Below are 19145 nucleotides of genomic sequence, written 5' to 3'. Positions count from 1 at the left end.
TTATTATATGGATTACACACATATTTACATTAAAAAGCATCATAAGGGTGTTCTGACTAGGAAGACTACACCTGAAACACGTAATTAATGTATTAATAATGATCGTCATTCATTATTTCAATTTAATTCTCAAATGCAAGATAGTGTCATTCAAATTACGCCTAAATGAACCAGTCTTGATGTAATAACAATGTGACTAGATGGATCAAACAGCACAGTTGCACACACAGACAAAAACTTTACATCAAAGCGTTTGGAAGAATAGAAATTCAGGCCAGAAAAAAAAATGTTACAGAGGGAACACAAAAAAGAGGCAGTGCCAACACGACCAAACTTTCCTCCCATCATCATAATCAGCAGCAGCAGCAGCGTAGCCTGCTGTGAGTGAGTATATGTGTGCGCGCGTATGCGTGTGCTTGTGGAGTCAGATCTTGCGCAGCGAGAAAGATCACCCCGGTCCACACTGGTTTGTGATTTTGGAGGCTAACCTGTGGGTCGGTGCACCACTGTGAAAAGCATGAAAATTGGGAACCAGCATCTCACAGGACGAGTGAGAGGAAGGAGCGCACCAGCGAGCTGAACCCTCAGGGTGAGCACACACGAGAAGCTTTTCATTCAGGACATTTTTCGCTACTTTTTCACTGTTGCTGTATGACTGTCAGACTATTCATACTTGCATTTCTGTTTTAGGTTTAGATCATTTTTAGAAAGTACCCTTTGCAATCTCTTCCTTTTGTGTGCTTTGCAGAACAATACCATCTAATGAAACTCATTTAACAGTTGAGGGGGGCTTGGTTGAGTCTTACTTCTTGACAGTTGACAGGAAGGTGCTTGCTTTTTTACTCCTTCCAGAGTTAACACCAGACATGTGTAATTAAACGGAATACCATATATTTTGTGTACTAGCTGCTCTCAGTCACTTCATTGGTTTTAATTAGCAGGCGCTCTGCTGGATTTGAGTCATAACTCATCAAGCGTCCTCCCTTGGACCTATTTCAAGAGTGGTAAATTGTCTGTTGTGGGCGCTTTATTCGTGACAGCTGTAAAGAAGGAGACAACCTAAAAAGCCTTATTGCAGTTGTAAATGAAGTGAGAGGCCAATACAGCTCTACCCAAAACCAAGCCCTGGCACCAAATTCAGAGAAACTATAAAAATAGCTCATTTTATCTGTTTTCTTGACATACAGTCAGCCTGAACTTTGGTTTGTTGACAGTTCAAATGTTTCCTTAATCGAAGGTCTGAGGTTGCATATTCCATTATGAAATCATTTCATTTGTAATACTTAAGTGCAGATTCCCATACAGACAGTGTGCTTCATTGACTGTAGCACCTCAAGCAATCTGATACCTGAACACAACAGATTACTTGTCAGCAGTAGAAACATCCTGAGTGTCCTTATTTAGATGGACAAATCAACCTCCAGATCGGCTAACTGTTGTAGTGGAGGAGGGCACGCAGGGCAAAGAGGGTTACGAGGACAGAGCCGCTCTTGTACTTTCTAATGTGATTCATCAGTCAAAATTCCCATCCATATGCCTTTCCCGAAGCAATCTGCAGCCAACCGTGGCACATTAACATGGCTTTAGTGAAGTCACGAGATGACTCAGGATGAATGTAAATTTTGTATTTCTATATTTTTTTTAATGTTTTGGGTTGAAAAGTGGGATCTCTTTGTGAATGCAGAAAGCCTAGCATTCGATCATGAACCAGATTCTTAAAATACACGCAGTTTAGCAGAGTGCAGGCTGCTGAAGCTAAACATGTCAGGAAACAGTATGGTGAGAGGAACCAGGTATGTTTTATAACAGCTGGCCGGGGCTATTTCCTTGGGGGGAAAAATGGTGAAAATTGAGCACGATGTTTGTTTACGATCTTGTCAAGAACAGTAAAACTGAACCGAGGTTGACATGAAGATTTATTGAACAGAGACTAGTATGTGCGAATTAAAACAAAGCAAGAAAATTGTAGTGCATTTTAAGTTAATTTAAAGTGACATATGAGAAGACACGTAGGAATCTTTCAGAAAGCTTTAATAAGGAAAATGTACAATAACAATAAGTAAAATAGCAGCTTGATGCATTGCCCACTGACACATGCACAGGGAATGAGCTTGTTAAGATCTTGCACTGGGAGACATGAGACATCCTACTGCCCTTGTTCTGTCTGTCAGCCTTCACCAGTGGACATGGGAATGTAGCACCTGTGTGTGAGCGCCGAGCTCCAGACTTTTGTGTGTGTATGCAAGCGAGTAGAAGTTGCCTTCTCAAAGATCTGACAGCCTTGGTCGGACATCAAGGTCCTGATGTCCAGTTTTGCATCACGGTGCCATTTAGTTGCAGCCAACTCCAGACGGACCTTGAAATGTTACACAGCTTTAAAGGTCAGATTCCTCATATCGTGCTGCACTCACTCAGTATTCACAGGAAATTTTCATCCACCGCGTGCTTTGAACTACTTGTTCGTGGCAGCTTCCTTGTTTAAATAAGCTCTTCTTGCAATTTGCATCCGATATCCTGTTTTTATTTGCGTGCCAGAGGGTATGTGAAATGTTCCTGCTTGGAGGAAGCAGTGGAGGCAAAACCTTTAAAATGCAACAACAAGATTTCAAGAATGTGAATTCTCTTCAAGTAACTTTCTGTTTCTTTAAAGAACCCCGGACAAAGAACTTTACCAGAAAAAAGGAGAACAAAGTCGCTTCAACATTGGCTGTTAGGTAAGCTGTAATGATACAAGACTTAAGACGTCTGTTCTGTATGTAACAGAGAAAAGACATTTTTCTCATATCTTATTTGTTATTTTAAAATAGAAACTCTTGAGTACTTTGGGAGCCTTTAAATCCCCGTAATGCCACTACCTCTATGCTCTAAGGGTTGGGGTGTCTCCTTTCTGTCTGCATCGCATCGTTTTTCTGTCAGAGTACTTTAGAGAACAGATTGACGCTTACAGTGCTGCTGATGTGCCCTGTTACACAGCTCAGGTCTTGCATCTGGTGCCCAGTTGTTTTGTCAGGCACTCACTCTTCTCCACCGCAAATCCGTTAATGGAGTGACACTGGACTGATATCTGAAAGATTTTCATATTACAGCTAATGCGGTGCACCCTTGGCGCACTGTAGCCTGGTATTGGAAAAGACTGGGCCAAATGCTAATTTACTCAGTGACTTCACTTTCAAGGAAATAAGCAGCAGTTAAATATTGTTCCAAGTACTGATGTCAAATGCAATCTGTCCATCAACCTGTAATGCAAGACCTGCTGCACTGTTGACTGTGATGGGCTGATATGCACCGCTGGATAGACTGCTTAATAGATGGCAGAGTAATTTGAAGGAGCTCTTTGTTGGTTGAATAAAAGTCCTACTGTACCAGTCTGGCTGGTATAAAAGTGTCTCTTGTCCAAAGAAGGGGTGGAAAGAAATGGTGCTCTCTAATGTCATCAGGTTTATTGTAATCCATACCAGGATTTTGACCAGGAGAACAAAGCTACTCTCCTTTCCTGTTTCAGCTTGCTCCTCCTCTGCCCCTTCTGTGAATATGCAACATGAATGATAGCTAATACTGAAGAATTTTATTGTGAGGATCTGTTTAGATCACGAGTATAAAACAGACACATGTTCAGAGGTTCCTTCTGTTATCGTGACATATCATGACTGCTGTAACCAACTTTGTTTAAGCTTTCAAAAGAGCTGCACAATATTTGGAGTATGCTAACTAGAGCTGAAATGACGGATTAGTATATTTCCAGAAAATGTGTAACTACTTTGAAGATAAATGGACCTCTGGTTTAAGGTTATCACATATGAGAATTCTCCGATTCACTCTGTTTTGCATCACTGTCAACTGAATGGGTATAACACTGGGAATTTGTCTTTTTTTTTTCCTTTTTGATATCAAATGAATTGAAGAAGCCCTTTCCTAGAGTGTACCCCAGCTCTTGCCCTGTGACAGCTGAGATAGGTTCCAGCCCACCTCCTGGCAACTCTAAATTGAATTAAGTGAAGCATTGCATCACCTAATTATTCCCTGGAGAGAGTAATTCCTCGCAGTACTTGTTACATTACTTTAGCGTTACTCACAAACATTGCCTGAGATGAATTGTCCCATTTACCAATTTACCAGTTAATAGCATCAACCTTGAACTACAGTCCCACACACTGACACAAATCCCTATCCTAGTGAGGACACAGGATCTTTCTTTTATTGTTTAAGTATTAACACAAAGCTAACAGCAAAGTTGAAAATCAGCTCATTGTGCAGATATCTGAAGAACCTTTGTAATCTAAGTAATGCTGACTGTGTTGTGTGCAGGAGTGGGTCTGTGTTACAGTGTGATCAGGGGACTTGGTTGGAGGGAATGTCTTGGACTCTTTGTCATGTTCTTTGAGCCATTCCTGAGCAGTTTTTGCCATTTGATGAGGTACATCGTCCCGCTGGGGGAGGCTGCTGCTGATGTCTGGCAGAGTTTTTCCAGTTCTTTCCAGCTGAACGCTGCATTTTAACAATATGATTAATGTTTTTTTCACTTCACCACTTAATGGTTTTAATGTTGGGGCTCATGTATGTATATACATACATACATGGGTGCATACTCAAACATATGCATGTATAGAGAAGAACTTGATGGTTTTGTTGCCTGCTACAACAACAAAGCATTTATTAGCAGGACTTAGATGGAGTCCAATTAATATGCTAAGGTATCTGGATAATATGTACCTCCTTTATTAATGTTTTGAAGATCTGCTATACTGCAAACTGGAGCTGCACATTGTGTCTGCTTGCATAATATTACAGATATCTTACATGTTTATGAATTCTGTATCATTGGACTGTCTTAACCTTCTCCTGCTGATGAATAGGGAACCATGTGCAGTTCCCTGAGCCCCAAACAGCCCAGCGGGCCCGGCCTGACAGACATGCAGCAGTACCAACAGTGGCTTTCCAGTCGACATGAGGCCAGCCTGCTGCCTATGAAGGAAGACCTGGCCCTGTGGCTCACTAATATTCTTGGTAAGTCACACTAACGAACAAGAAACACATGCTATTAACAGTGAGAATTTATTACCACGAGTTATAGTTTATAACATGGTTTAATTCTCTAAGCAAAGCGAATTTAATTCAGTTATATTTATATAGGGCCAAATCAAAACAGCAATCGCCTTGAGGGGTTGTAATACTGTTACATATATAAAGTTACAGTTATATTCCTGAACTGTGGTTAGAATGTGTTTTGAATGATTCATTTCTCAAATGTTTTGCTAGCTTTGCTAAATAAAATAAATTTAAAAAATCAGGGTGTGGTTTGTAGATTCATTGGATACACAGGCTTAGAAATAGCTTGGCTTTGAAAAAATCCTGCACATTTCATTGCTTTGTGTCTAAAATGAACTCAGCTGGTCTTTGCTGATGTAAACACCGCTGCAAAGGACTGTGATCAATCCGCACCTCATTACAAACTATTTTAAAGTCCCCAGATTCTGTGGACCTGTTCCAGTTGCAACGCTCTTTCATAGATTTACCTTAAATGAATAATGGACACCATTAACTGTTCTTAAATAATGCACAGTGGGTGGGAGCATCAGCACTGTGCAAGGATGTGGTTGCATAATAAACGATTCTCTGCGCTGTACTTCTTTAACAGCGCAGCCACAAACAAAAGCACAGGGCACTTTGATCTGATTTGAATGGGTGTGTATGAATAAGTTTTGTAGGGTTTTTCTGTTGTTGTTTCTTTTTGTTTGTTCCTAGAGCCAGGGAAAAATTTGTATTAAACATGGATATCATTAGTGAAATACCTCAGAGAAACACCTACAGTCATTTCCATGATGTTTTCTTAAGCATTCTTGCACATATGACTCACCAGAGTCAGCACATAAATATTCTTACAAAGGCTGCCACCAGAGTGAGAATTATGTATTTGTTAGCCTGGTTTCAGAGATGTAAACTGTCTGTTAACCAGTGTTTCATCAGAATTTTAAATTTGTTAGAGTCGAGTTCTCAAAATTTCAATGACTGAGTGCTAATGAGGAAGCCAGTGTATGAGTGAACACACAAAAATACACACATGCAGCACGTTTACTCTAGCTTTTGTCATAAGTATGTTGGTTTGTGTTGGTAATTATCATGTTTGTACTGCTTTTAGGCTATTAACAAGGTCGCACCTATGCCAGTGTTAGAACAGATAAGTGTGAACTGCTTTATTGTTTCTTGTTACACAAAACCAAGGGCCTCCGCTGGCCCTGGTGCTAAACGCTTCATAGACTGTGCTTTTTGTTTAAAATATGCTTAAGAACTACTGTATGTGTTATGACTGGGAGTTACTCCTGGATGCATATAACAGACACTTTTCAAACCAACTATAAGGTTCCTGAGACACTCTCATGTCTGTGTGTAAACAACTTAAAACAACTTCAGTGTCTTCCGTGTTATCTCTGGCTGTGTGTGTGTTTGCACTGGAACCAGCTGAGCCAGAAAGCCATGGAGCTAAAGGGTTCATAAGCAGGAGCATGCAAGTGTTTCCAGTGAATAAACACTACAGAATTAATTTGTTGGTTTAGGCCAAGTTCTGTATTTGCTCAGTATTTTTTTTTTATTCTGTGAAACAAGATGCTGACATCCTTGATTACAGTTTCAGGTGAGACCTGCCGTGTGGCCCGCTGCCGTGTGGGAGGCATATGTTTGGTTATACTGATGAGTCATTGTTGTCAAAGCGGTAACAGCTTGGCTCGTATTGTTTTCACTTCCCGAGTCTGTCTTTTTGTCTGTCGTCATGGCAAAATGTGCTCCTCAAGACACTTACTTAAGCAGGAACTACCACAAAGGTGGTTTAAAGCACTTGGCAGGTGTTTATGTTTGTCTTTGCGCATTTGTCTGTGGACAGTTGTTCAGTTGTTTAGCACTGCAAATGGGCAAGAAACACCCAAGAAACTTAACAGGTGTTTAATTGTAGTTTAAACACAGGGAGAAGGCTGAGTTTGCAAACGGTCAGAGATCACTGAAGCTAATATATTCCCAGTGTAAGATGATCTCAAGTCAGATTGAAGGAACTGGGCAACTCGTATGATTAAATATTTAATTTTAATATACTTCTATTAGAGCCCGGTGAAATATATTTTCCTCTCACAGCATGGAACGAGGGTCGTATGAGTAGAGTATAAGACTCACTGAGTGTTTCTCAAGATTTCAATCTCTCGTTTCTGGGCTCAATTGCAACATTTGGAACTCATTAAACATTGAACCCCTAAACCCCTCCTCCAATAAGAAAGAGAAAAGGGATAAAAAAAAATATATCCAGTTTCTTTCCACAGACACCCCCCTGCCACCACCTCCTATTTCACGATGATCTAACTAAGAAAGAATGGTCCTCTGGAAGTCAGTCAACTGGACACCACATGTTGATCACCAACGTAGCTCTGCAACTGCACAGGATAATGAGGCATTACAGTGTACAAACAGATGCCACGTCTTTTTTTTTTTTTTAATGCATCCCCGTAGTTGCCATCCCACGGTGTGCGACCAGGAAATCCCCCAGATCCTCTCAAATCATGTTGTACTATTTCAGCTTTTGGCTCCTCCAGAGCCGCCACAAACCCGGCAGCAAAAGCGACGCTCGGTCATTAAAACTGTTTTAGGAATCAACAGCACTGCGTCAGGTTTGACCGCAACCCGGAGTGAAGTGGAGATTAAATTTTATTTCCTTACACTATATGTATATTTTTTAAACTTATGGCGCTGCTCTTTCTTTATGTGTCCCCTGCTCAGGTCTGGAAATCACTGCTGAGAGCTTCATGGACCGCTTAGACAATGGCTTCCTGTTGTGCCAGCTGGCTGAGACACTGCAGGAGAAGTTCAGGCAGAGTAATGGAGATCTGCCTACCCTTGGCAACAGCAAGGTACAGAGAGACTGCAATAGTCCTGTGTGATACAGGTTACAGTGAAAACACTAATCTGAAAGTTAAATCTTGGCTGAAAATCTTCCCAGACTAACTTTCAGCTTGAACGATTTCACAGAGCATTGTTCCTGAGTATGAAAACATCATCTGAGCAGACACTTATTAGGTCAGATTGACTGACAGTCACTATTTAAAACCACTTCCACATGTAATGGTCTTTTTCACATCTAAATACAAAAGGATATCCCAACACAACCTTTGGAAAGTAACACAGAGGCAGAAAGACGCTCTTGATGACTGTGCCCATGAATTCCTACTTTGCAAAGAACTCCACAATTTTAGAAAGAAGTGCACATAAAGTGGGATGGGGGGATGGGGGCCTCCTGCCTTCAACAGGGCAAAAAAGAAAAAAAAATAAGGCTAGCAAGGACACGTTAACTGATGGGGCCCCACATCCCCTGTGAGATTTGGGAGAACAGCATTAAACGTTCTTTTCTTGTGAGCCTTGACTGAGGATTTAATAAATTTCATTAAAAGGGGTGCCTTGTGAGTGGTTACCTGTAATTTAACCCAATCAGTCTGTCCAGATGTATATTTATGGGGTTGGTGAGTAAAAAAACAAAAACAACTAGGCAAAAGAAAAATGTTTCTATTTATGCCCCATATATTATAAAAACCCCATGGATACATCCTCAAAAGTTCAAAAATATATGTTAAAAGATGGATATTTAGCTTCAGTATCTGTTTATTACAGATATTTAAATGCTGAAGTGACAGCTGGTCTCAGTGGCATGCAGCAAAAACTGTGATTGGGTCATGTTCTTGCCTCTGTTCGGAAGGCAAGAAGTAAAAGATGTTTGTTGGTCCTTCAGTGAGAGTTGTTGATGTTTGCACTGAAGCACGACTGTGCTGATGTCAGTGGGTCTCCTGATCTCAGTGTGAGAGCAGCAGCACAGATGTGAGGAAATACTTGAGGTCAATGACCGTGAGACAGCAGAGGAGCTGCCGAAATAGAGGAGTCTATTGATTGTGAATGCCAACAGAGGGAGAGAGACAGAGTCCTGGGATAGGCTTTAAAATGAAACAAAGCTACATTATGATATTGTGCAGCGAGCGTGATTTGATTCTGTTTGTCTGCATTAAGGGTTTTCATTAAAAGATTAACCGTGTTATTCATGTCTGATACACAGTATGTCATCCAATGAGTCTTTATGCTTGTTGTGGCATTTGATCAGCTCTAGTTGTTTGCTATCAGATTTCACCACTTAAAAGAGGACATCCATCTGTGTTCAAGCCCTGTTATAAGTCGATATGGTGTGTGAAGTGGGCCTGTGACTACAGCGCAGGGGTACCATCAATCACACTTTGCAGATGCTGTGCTCCAGACGTCTTCCCATGTGTTTATATCGATCAGTATTAAGTCCAGATGAGCAAAGGTTGTTTTCGTTCTTGTCATAATACTTTGACAGGCTGATTTTTGTACAGTCATTTCAATAACTGTGGGAACTTATTGCTATTGCACTGAAATTTTAAGCAAAAGTGCAATGTTCAAGACTTGTGCTTGCACTTGGTTTCGGCAGGAGAGTGAGATGAGAAGATCAAACATCGTAAATAAGTAGCATTGACCAAAAGAGATTTTTTTTTACAGGGAAAGGAAGGGCCATGAAGCTAGACGCAGCTGCTGGTTATCTCAGCTGAAAGGCTTGGAGAGGAAAAAGTAGCCCGGCTCTGTACAAAGTTCATGAAATCTGTCCGCTTGCACCCATAAAGCTCACCACATATTTGCTTAACCGGTGCAAAAACAGAGATGTCAGTCGAAGGCAGTTCAACCTCCAACTAACAGATATGATAATAGCATAATCTTCTCATCTACCTCTTAAAGTAAGGAAGTAAATGTATTTTTAAAGTGTCAAACCGCTCATCTCGTGTGTGCATGTTGAGGTATTTAAATTCTTTGAATGAAATAATTTGATTATAGCTGTCGTTGCTCATTTCAAGCATAGCAGTTCCTTTTCCTTATTATTATTCCCATATGTTTAAAGATAATCTTTTCCAGAAGTCCCCTACCTCCTGTGCAATCATTAGACATTCAAAGGTGCAGATCATTTGGCAGCCAAGGCAGAAATAATAATACATTCATCTGATTGTTAGATGGAAAAAAAAAACAACCTTGGCAAAGTTGTCTAGAATATTTATCCGGGAATGCAAAGTCATTTAACACAAAAGATCCCCTAAAAAAAGTCAAAAGGAGAGTCTGGAATGAAAAGAAAAATACCCACAAAAGCTTGCATATTTCCAGCATGAGCTCATTCCACCTTTCTCAAAGCACAGACACACATATCCTGTATAAAACCACAGCAAAGCGCATAAATCTCCCCGAACAGACCGTGTGGGGGCTGAAACCCATAAGCATGTCATTTGAGCCCAAATCATAGACAGCCTGGTAAAGTAGCACAGGTTTTCAAACCCGTCATTTCTCATATTGATCTCAATGGGAAGGGTTCTTGATCCTGGGCTGAAATCAGAGCCTCAGCAGACATCAGTGTAGATGTAGAGAATGTGGCTCTGTGTTTCGGTGGAGCTCTGGGTATTGGTTCGAACAAATAAGATGTTTAAATCCGATCTTGTTTAAGTGAAAGTAAGGGGGTTCTTCTCCATGTCTGTGACAGAGAATTCCCAATCGGAGGATACCGTGTCGGCGGAGCGCTCCATCCGGCTCCTTCTTTGCACGGGACAACACAGCCAACTTCCTGGCCTGGTGTCGTGAGGTCGGAGTTGGAGAAACATGTCTGTTTGAGTCAGAGGGTTTAGGTGAGTCTGTTTTTATTTCTCACCCTGCGAAAATGTCAAGATGTAGGACAGACCGGGTACATAAACAGGCATCACTTTCCTCACAAAGATTCAGTTCTGTCAGGCTTTGGTTATCCCTGGCACTGCTGGGGCAATGGGCTCAGATTTCTATCTCCTGTGAATGGCCTGATTGTACAGGTACAGTGACACGCAGGTTGGCCTGCTTCCCTCTTCTCCCCTCTGTGGATTAAAAGCCTCACATCACCAGACCAAGCCTCACCTTCTTTGACGTGCTCAAAAAGCTCACAGCCCGGGTAGCACAGTGATGGGAGCAGCTCTATCTGACAATAAGGGAATCTCAGACAATGCACTCATGCACAAAACATCTAAAGTAAAACTACAGGAGCGTGGACAGAAAGGTGTGAGATGGTGAGAAAGTAGGCCAACAGTATGCAAATGTTTTCCTCAGCTCACAGTAGGGATATTTTTCTCTCTTCCTCATTCGCTCTCTCAGTGTTTATCTGTGTCTCTCTGATCTTTCGCAGAGCTTTCTTGCATGTTATTTCACTGCAGTGTCCTTGCAGTGAAGATATGCCTGGACTGAAATATTTCCCTCATAATCAGATGTGCCCCTGACAAGAGCACAAATATGCAGAATAGTCATAAATTCTTGCCATATTTTTGACTAAAAGGTTGATCAGCCATTGCTAAAATTATTCAAGCTATGTAAATCATTTCTGGATTCCAGGATATACACACACGCAGTGAGCTAGCTGCAGTGAACTATAATCGCCTTCAAATCCAGTGGACATGTGATTGTAATAAAATGCTTCAGTGAACAATCCAGCTGACAAATGTCTTTTTTTTCTTTCTTTCTTTCTTTCCCTCTCTTTCCTTCCCTCCTTACTTTCTCTGGATGGATTTGTCAGTTCAGCAGTAGGTGTAACAACATCAGGTTTGCTATCACGCAGTGGATATATTCTTTCTATATTGCATGGTGTGGTGTGTCACATTATTCATGCTTTGTGTGTCCACAGTCTGGTTTGATCTATTATTTGCCGTGGTTACCATTACCCTCTCAAGTGGTTAAAATGAACATGTGAGCAGTATTCTTTCCATTTGGTTTGGGATGAACAGGATTAGAGAGGACCATGTGATTGCATGAAGTTCATAAGCTTGTTTTTATGTCCATTTCACCATCACACAGCCACTCATTCTCATTCATCACCTTCATCCAGATACAGTACAGTATTTTAATCACCAAAACCTAAAAGGTGATCTCTTTTTGCAGTTCTTCATAAGCAGCCACGAGAAGTCTGCCTCTGTCTTTTAGAGCTGGGCCGGATAGCATCACGGTATGCTCTTGGTTTTTACATTTTCCTCCTTGATTGTCTAGATTTTTTCTGTATATGTCTTTGGATTGTTTTGCAAATCCTTCCTTAATTTGCTTGTCTCTTTTATTCCTCATCTAGGTACAATGTGGAGCCTCCTGGCCTTATAAAACTGGAGAAAGAGATTGAGCAAGAAGAGAAAGCGCCTCTACCTCCTCCGTCACCTGTATCTCCAGCTCAGCCTGCCCCTCCATCACCCTCTTCATCTCCTTCCCCATCCCCTTCCCCATCCCCAACTCCTACCAAAGTGACTTCTATCAAAAAAAGCACAGGGAAGCTGTTGGATGATGCTGTAAGTTAGCAAGTGTTCACCTCTGTTTGCTGTTTCTACTTATGTTATCAGAGGAAAAACATCAGTAATATGTTTGTTTTTGTCAAAACAGGTAAGACATATCGCCAATGATCCACCTTGCAGATGTGCAAATAAGTTCTGTGTAGAGAGACAGTCGCAGGGTCGATATCGTGTTGGGGAGAAGATGCTCTTTATCCGGGTGAGTGTGTTACAGTATTGTGCAAAAGTCTTGAGAAACACCTCATTTCTTTGTATTTTGCGTCCAAGGAGCCAGACTTTCTTGGATTTTTTTAAAAGCAGTCTTGAGGAATAATTCTCCAGGCTTTTTGCAAGTCTTTCCAAGTTTTTCTTTGGACATTGGCTGTTTTTTTCCCCTTATTTCCAGCAAAGACCTGATGCAGGACCTGAACTGATTCATCCACTGTTCAATGCAGCCGCATCAGAGATACTCTCAGTGGAAGGGTGGCTGATAAGAAACAATTCTTAAAAATAGAATAGAATGCCTTTATTGTCACTATACAGTTGTATAATGAGAAACAGAGGAAGGGAATCAGGGAAGAATGGCTGTGGTATGCCACAAAACTGAACTAAAAATCAAAATCATCAATATGTATGGGGCAGGTCACAAGAGCGATACAACTACAGCAATCTTAAAAACACAGTGATTGCTTGGGGGTGCATTTCAGCCAGTGGTGTTGGGGATAAAGTGGATGGAATTATGAACACAAAAAAGTACTGTCAGATTTTGATCTACCATGCAATACCACCTAGAAAGCATTTGACTGACAGTTTCAGTTTCATTTTTTAGCATAACAATGATCCCAAATACACTGTCAGTGCAGTAAAAGGATGCAATCAGTCAAAGATTGGCCTTGCCAGAGCTCAGCCTCAACATTATTCAGGCAGCTTGGGATCATCTTGACAGAGAATCCAAGAAACGGTGGCCAATATCCAGATAAAATCTTTGGATGTCCTTCAAGAAGACTGCTTAAATAAATTTATAAAAAGCTTCCCTAAGAGAGTTTAGGCTGTGTTGTAGAATAAACGTAGTCATACCAAATACTGACCTTCAATCACATTAGACTTGTATAAACTCTGTTTTTGCGTTATATACTCTATTTTCAATGTTTCCTATTTTCCTTGCAAAATATAAGGAAATGAGTGATGGCTCAAGATTTTTGCACAGTACTGTATATAATAATTAACATAATCATTTTTTCACTTGTATCACTTTCATATGAGGTTATCAGATTATCAGGTTTTGGATATTAGCATAAAACTGTTCACTGCAAAATGTCTATTGTTGGGGAAGGCCCCAACGGACATAGTTCTTTACTGGTGACCTTATCCTTAAGCTTAGTTTTGCTATTATTACACTGTTATGCACTACTATAAAGTCTCACTCCAAATAATAATGAAGACATTAGTCCCATCACTGAAGCTTCAGAGGCAAATATTACACATTATACAATAATGACTCTATGAAATCATTATTCAAATAAAGTAAATCATACATTACATTGTAACCTTCTTCTACAAACTGGCAAAAGGGGAAATATTCTATTTCTAACAGTGGAGAATGACAGTAACCGTTTTCTTATTTTTTAATTATTCCATTCATTTTATTTTCATTCCACTTTGCGGTTTGTAACAATAACGTCTCACATTGCAAAGCAAACTCTTTTCCAGTCGCATAGCAGATATGTGGGGCTGGTTTTGGCATGAAGGTCATCCATTGTGTCTACAAATGGCCTGTGCCTTGACAATGTTTACTTTCATTTGCTGTAAAGAGAAAGCAACATCCACACTTTCACCTATGATCTCATAACCAACTTACCACTTGGAATATGTCTGACCCAGAACTGGCTGTTGTACTAACATAATCACACACAATCAGTCTTTAAGCTCAGGAAATGTTACTCAGCTTTCTCTGAGTGGAGAGATAAAGGCGATTCGTGAAAGATAAATGGAGAATAACAGATCGGAGAAGTAGCATCTCTCCCCTTGGGATCCTGGTTACTTGGCAACCCACAACCAGGATTTGCACCTCCAAAGATGTGATTCATGCTGGCGGTATGTGTAGGTTAGCAAAAGGGAGTTTACTCTTGGATGTCCTCTGCCGTTTGTCCATTGTATTGCAACTACTAATAGTTAGTAGTTGTTTTTTAAAAAACAAACCAAAAAAGTCTTAAACAAAAATGGGAAAAAAGCTTCAGGACAAGCAGCAGAGGATGAATATATACAGTATAGTATATAAATGGGCAACCATACTGAAAAATAGCTAAATTATAACAACATTATTAGACATCCATTACCATGTGTCATCATGGATACTAGTCACACCTTCAGTATGTGCGATACTGCTTAGGATGACAAACAAAGCAAGTGTTAAGCCTCTGTTCCTCTGTCTCCCAGCCAGCACTCTTCATGCTGAACATGCTTTAATTAAAATTCCTCACATGGCTTTTTCCCCCCAGCAGCTGGGTCGACTGAAAAGGCATGAATACAGTAAGCCCAGTCACTGTCTGTAGGCAGCTGGGAGCAAGGACAGCAGTGACGTGCAGCAGATCTCACTTCACAATAATCTGGGCCGCTGGAGAGGCTGACCTTCTGCTGGAATAAATGAGCTAGTTGTAGCTTGAATGAGAGAGCAGAAAAACACCAGAGTGGTTTTGTGAGAAGTGCTGTCCCAGCTCAGCCCCGGGCCTCTGCCCTTCTCTGGCCTACTGAGAAGGGTTTGGAGTCCAGCAAGGGTCTCGTCCCAAAGCAGCGTGATTGAAAACCCCTCTGCATCACACAGGTCCATTAAATCCACAATCACAAAGCCTGAGGCCTGGTGCTGATGATTGGAGCTACTGCCCTGCTCCTGCCCTCACGATTGATTCATTTAAGAGGCCTATAAATGTTGTATGTTATGCTGCTGCAGGGCAAGAAGCGTCATATCTGGCCAAACGGAGGTGACAATTGCATGATGTAATTTGCCCTTTTTAACTATGTAGTGTTGTTTGGTATTTGTCTGAATCATTTTTGAGTTGAGTAAATAATCTTTATAATAACTTGTTTTGGATTTACTCTTCTTCAGATAGGGGCATTCAGCAAACAAGCTTGTTTCCTCAGAGGTGTAATGGTGTGTTAATGAGGTAGAGGGGCAAAAAGCCTCCATAGCAAGGCAGACATGTTTTATGTGCGCAGCCTCTGGGGAATGCAGGCGTCTGATCATCGAATATACCAGCGCCTTTTATTTCGTCTCTTTATTATAACCGGTGATGTTGCCATGGTAGCCAACCTTGGGAATGTGCCCTGATGTGGCAGGTGGCATCGTTTTGAAGCAAATGTTGTAGAAAAGGGAAAGGGAAAAAAAAACACTGCATGTGTCTGTTTAACCAGACATATAATTTAAGGTTTTATGCTTTTTAGTGATGAAATCACCTGAATAATTATTAGCTATCCCAGTAGGTTGGGAAGTTGATCTTCCAGCTTGTCAACTCAGACCCATAAAATGTTCAGTGTTATCAGAAGATATCCCATCAACACTGCAGACTGTATGTAAATTCATGTGTATGAATTATCAGTCAACAAAATGGTATGATTAAATTGGGGTGGCTGTGGTTAAGGAGTTAGAGTGGGCAGCTATTGAAAGATTGGTGCTTCTCTGGCTGCTACAGCCTGCACGCCAAAGTATCTTTGGGCAACATGCTGAACACACAGTTGGTCCAAATGTGTTCATCACAGTGTGGATGGTAAATAGAAAGCATTTAGACGTAGAAAAATGTGCTTGCACGGATGTGTATGTGTAGGAAACATGTTAAATAAAGTGCTTTGAGTGCTCTAGTGGAGTAGAAAAGGGATATATAAGAACCAGTCCATTTACCATATAAAAGTGGACATCTGTAAATTTTTGATAATGCTGATGTTTGTTTAGAGTCAATGATGTAAATGTGTCAGATTTAGCCACACAGGCTAGTTTTCCTCAGCATTCCTTGGCAGGTTGATGATATTTACAGACAGGCTTCAACTTCCATTCATATTTATTGCCTGATTATCTATGTCCCACCTGGACACCAGTGGGGCCTACCCCGCAGTTTGAGAACTACTGGGCTAAGTTATCACTTATTGATTAACCTGTAGACTTTATAACTGAAGCACAAACCTCTTGCATGTTAATAAAGTTACTGCACCTCAACCCTGCTGTACAATCATTAAGTGGGTAATTAGCTAAAAAAAAAAAAAAAAAAATCAGCCTGTAAACGTGTCTGCTTCTGCTCTGAAGTTGTAAATTGTAACATGGGTGTCAAAGAACACTAACTTGTTTCTGAGCCAGCATTAAGCACCCATTCAACAAACTGCCCAGTAACAAAAGAAGTTAGAACTGGAAGATCTTGTCTATTAGCTAATGCTGGCAAGCTTGGTTTGCTTGGTACATATACTCTAGGGGGACAACACACAGACACATCTTAATTAGTGCACAATTAACAGAATGAACGGTAACAGAACAAACAAAAATTCCCATTTGACAAACATCAGTGCTCTCTTGACCTTCATTCTACCACCAACAGCTATTTGTCATTGCATTTTTTGCATGCCAATATATATGACCCAGTAGATAATCTTCAGACTTTAGTATTCCCCTGACTACATCTCTAAATAGCATTTGATATTTTGAGGGAATGTCTCATTAACTAATAACTTCTCATACAGACCATAAGGTCCCACTCAGAAGGAATTTTAATAACCTAGTCCTTTGATGTTTCCTGTAGCACCATCATCATCGTCAAAGACTGGAAATTTTAATGGGCCTAGTATCTTGGTTTATCATCAAATACCTGCTACTAACAGAAGCATTTGTGTTTAGGTCTACTTTTATATGAGCATAAGGTCAAAGCAGTGCTGCATCTGCACACAGTCTCATCACTGTTAGAGTTAAGAAATAAGAGTTTCTTAGTAATCAATTCACCTAGACATTAGGGCAGCAGGGTTGATAAAGAATCCCTCCAGGGATACCAACCACTTCTGGGACACCCACATCAATCAACAAGCTTTGACATCAAAGCCGCGCTTACATGTTCGTTCAGCTAAAATCCAAAGCTTCAATCAGGGTAATGACATTAGTCCTATAGAAGGGTTCACCCACATCTATTAAAGCACCCCTTCTGACACACCAGCATCACAACATAATCCTATTTTCTTCCGCAGATGCTGCACAATAAGCACGTGATGGTGCGAGTCGGTGGAGGCTGGGAGACCTTTGAGAGCTACCTGCTGAAACATGACCCATGCCGCATGCTCCAGATTTCCAGGGTGGAGGGCAAGATATCCCCCATCAGCAGCAAGTCCCCTAATATCAAGGACCTCAGCCCTGACAGCTACCTGGTGGTGGCAGCGCACTACCGCAGCAAAAAGTAAAGACATGAGACTGAAAAAAATTCCATTAATAAAAGGACAGGTTGACTTTGTGCTGTTTTTTATTGTGTAGAGAAGGGGGCGTAGCTATGCAACATATCCCTGTTCTCATGAAGTAAATATTAAAGCTGTAGTGCAACACCATTTACAGAAAGCACATTTTTGTCATAGTGATGATTTTGTTTTGTTGGTTAAAGATCATTCTTGGGTGTCTTGATTTGATTGGGCCTGGACACATGTTAGTAGGCCTCTGGGTGTTATTTGCTTTTACATAACGGCAAACAGCTTTGAAAAACATGCTCATTATTATCGTCACAGTATAATTGGTTAACTCATAATTAGTGCGAGGGAAGGTGTAGATTTTCTTGAGATTTGAGATTTTCCTGTTTTTATTGCATCTGAAGCAATATCACATATGGTAGGTAGAACACTTTCATCTTTTAGCTCCTCATATAAATATCTGTATTTGTACAAGGTACAAACACAAGTCGTTTTTTTACATGAAATGAAGTGGGTGCTGGAGATGTTGGCAATTTTATGAAGCCAGTATTGGTTGGTACCTTGATGTGGATTCTATTGATTTGTCTGTGCTAGTGTTGTTTTCCCAATTTTTTTCATTTCCCATCAAACTGATCTTCTTATCTAAATTTTTAATAATACACAGACCCTATCGGGCTGTGACTCAAATGGGATTTTATCTCCCACATTAGAAGAATTATTTAAACCCAATGAAGTTTAAATGCTTTACTTTATACATTTAAATTCTTGTAAAAACTCTCATAAAACCTAAATTTATTCACAAAATGTTATAGCTTTTTCTTTGTGCATTTCTTAGTAGGCTAACAAAATAAAGCAATGCTCATATTGTTTACATTTTGCATAACTGTTCTATGCAGTACATTTATATATTAGCATTTTGATTGTATTATGCATTACTAGAATAGATCCCGTGTGTAATAATGTCTTCATCCGACAATCACATGTACGAATCAGTTTCACTAGCTTGTGATTTATAAATAGATTTACTCATTTAAGGTCTCACGTTCTTCACTGTGTCGTATTACTGACCCCTACAGGTGGTGCAGTGATTTAAATACGATTATTATTGATTACTTTTGGGGGGTTCTTACAATGGAGAAATATCAATCACTGCATAATAACTCATGTTATATTAATTTGTTTTTATTCCTGGAGAATAAATATGTCGGTTTGGTATTATATTCACTGGCTGTGCAAAGCAACTTTCAAGCCTGATTTTAGTTGTAAATTTCCAATAAATGCTGAAAAGTTGAAACTTCTCATTTTGATATGTGTACGTTGTATTTTAAATTGTTAATGAAATACTAGTTTGCTTATCACTTTAAGAGTAGGCTGCTTTGGGTTTTT

General features: G+C 40.3%; 1 protein-coding gene across 3 annotated transcripts; it reads left to right on the top strand.

Annotated features, from left to right (window-relative positions):
• The first annotated feature begins 407 nt into the window (after positions 1-407).
• Positions 408-19021, top strand: LOC134631306 (growth arrest-specific protein 2). 3 transcript variants are annotated; one of them, XM_063479506.1, is made up of 10 exons: positions 408-589; positions 2651-2714; positions 4854-5004; positions 7756-7886; positions 10556-10697; positions 11611-11631; positions 11968-12031; positions 12149-12359; positions 12451-12558; positions 17553-19021. In XM_063479506.1, the coding sequence occupies exons 3-10, from the start codon at positions 4860-4862 to the stop codon at positions 17760-17762; spliced, it is 1032 nt and encodes a 343-aa protein (XP_063335576.1). In that variant the 5' UTR covers positions 408-589; positions 2651-2714; positions 4854-4859; the 3' UTR covers positions 17763-19021. The 3 variants fall into 3 exon arrangements, with proteins under 3 accessions (XP_063335576.1, XP_063335577.1, XP_063335578.1); XM_063479507.1 differs by lacking the exon at positions 2651-2714; XM_063479508.1 differs by lacking the exon at positions 11611-11631.
• Positions 19022-19145: the final 124 nt, after the last annotated feature.

The sequence above is a fragment of the Pelmatolapia mariae genome, linkage group LG7, assembly GCF_036321145.2.
Source record: "Pelmatolapia mariae isolate MD_Pm_ZW linkage group LG7, Pm_UMD_F_2, whole genome shotgun sequence".
Taxonomy (NCBI): Eukaryota; Metazoa; Chordata; class Actinopteri; order Cichliformes; family Cichlidae; genus Pelmatolapia; species Pelmatolapia mariae.
This window is presented reverse-complemented; position numbering and strand designations above follow the sequence as displayed.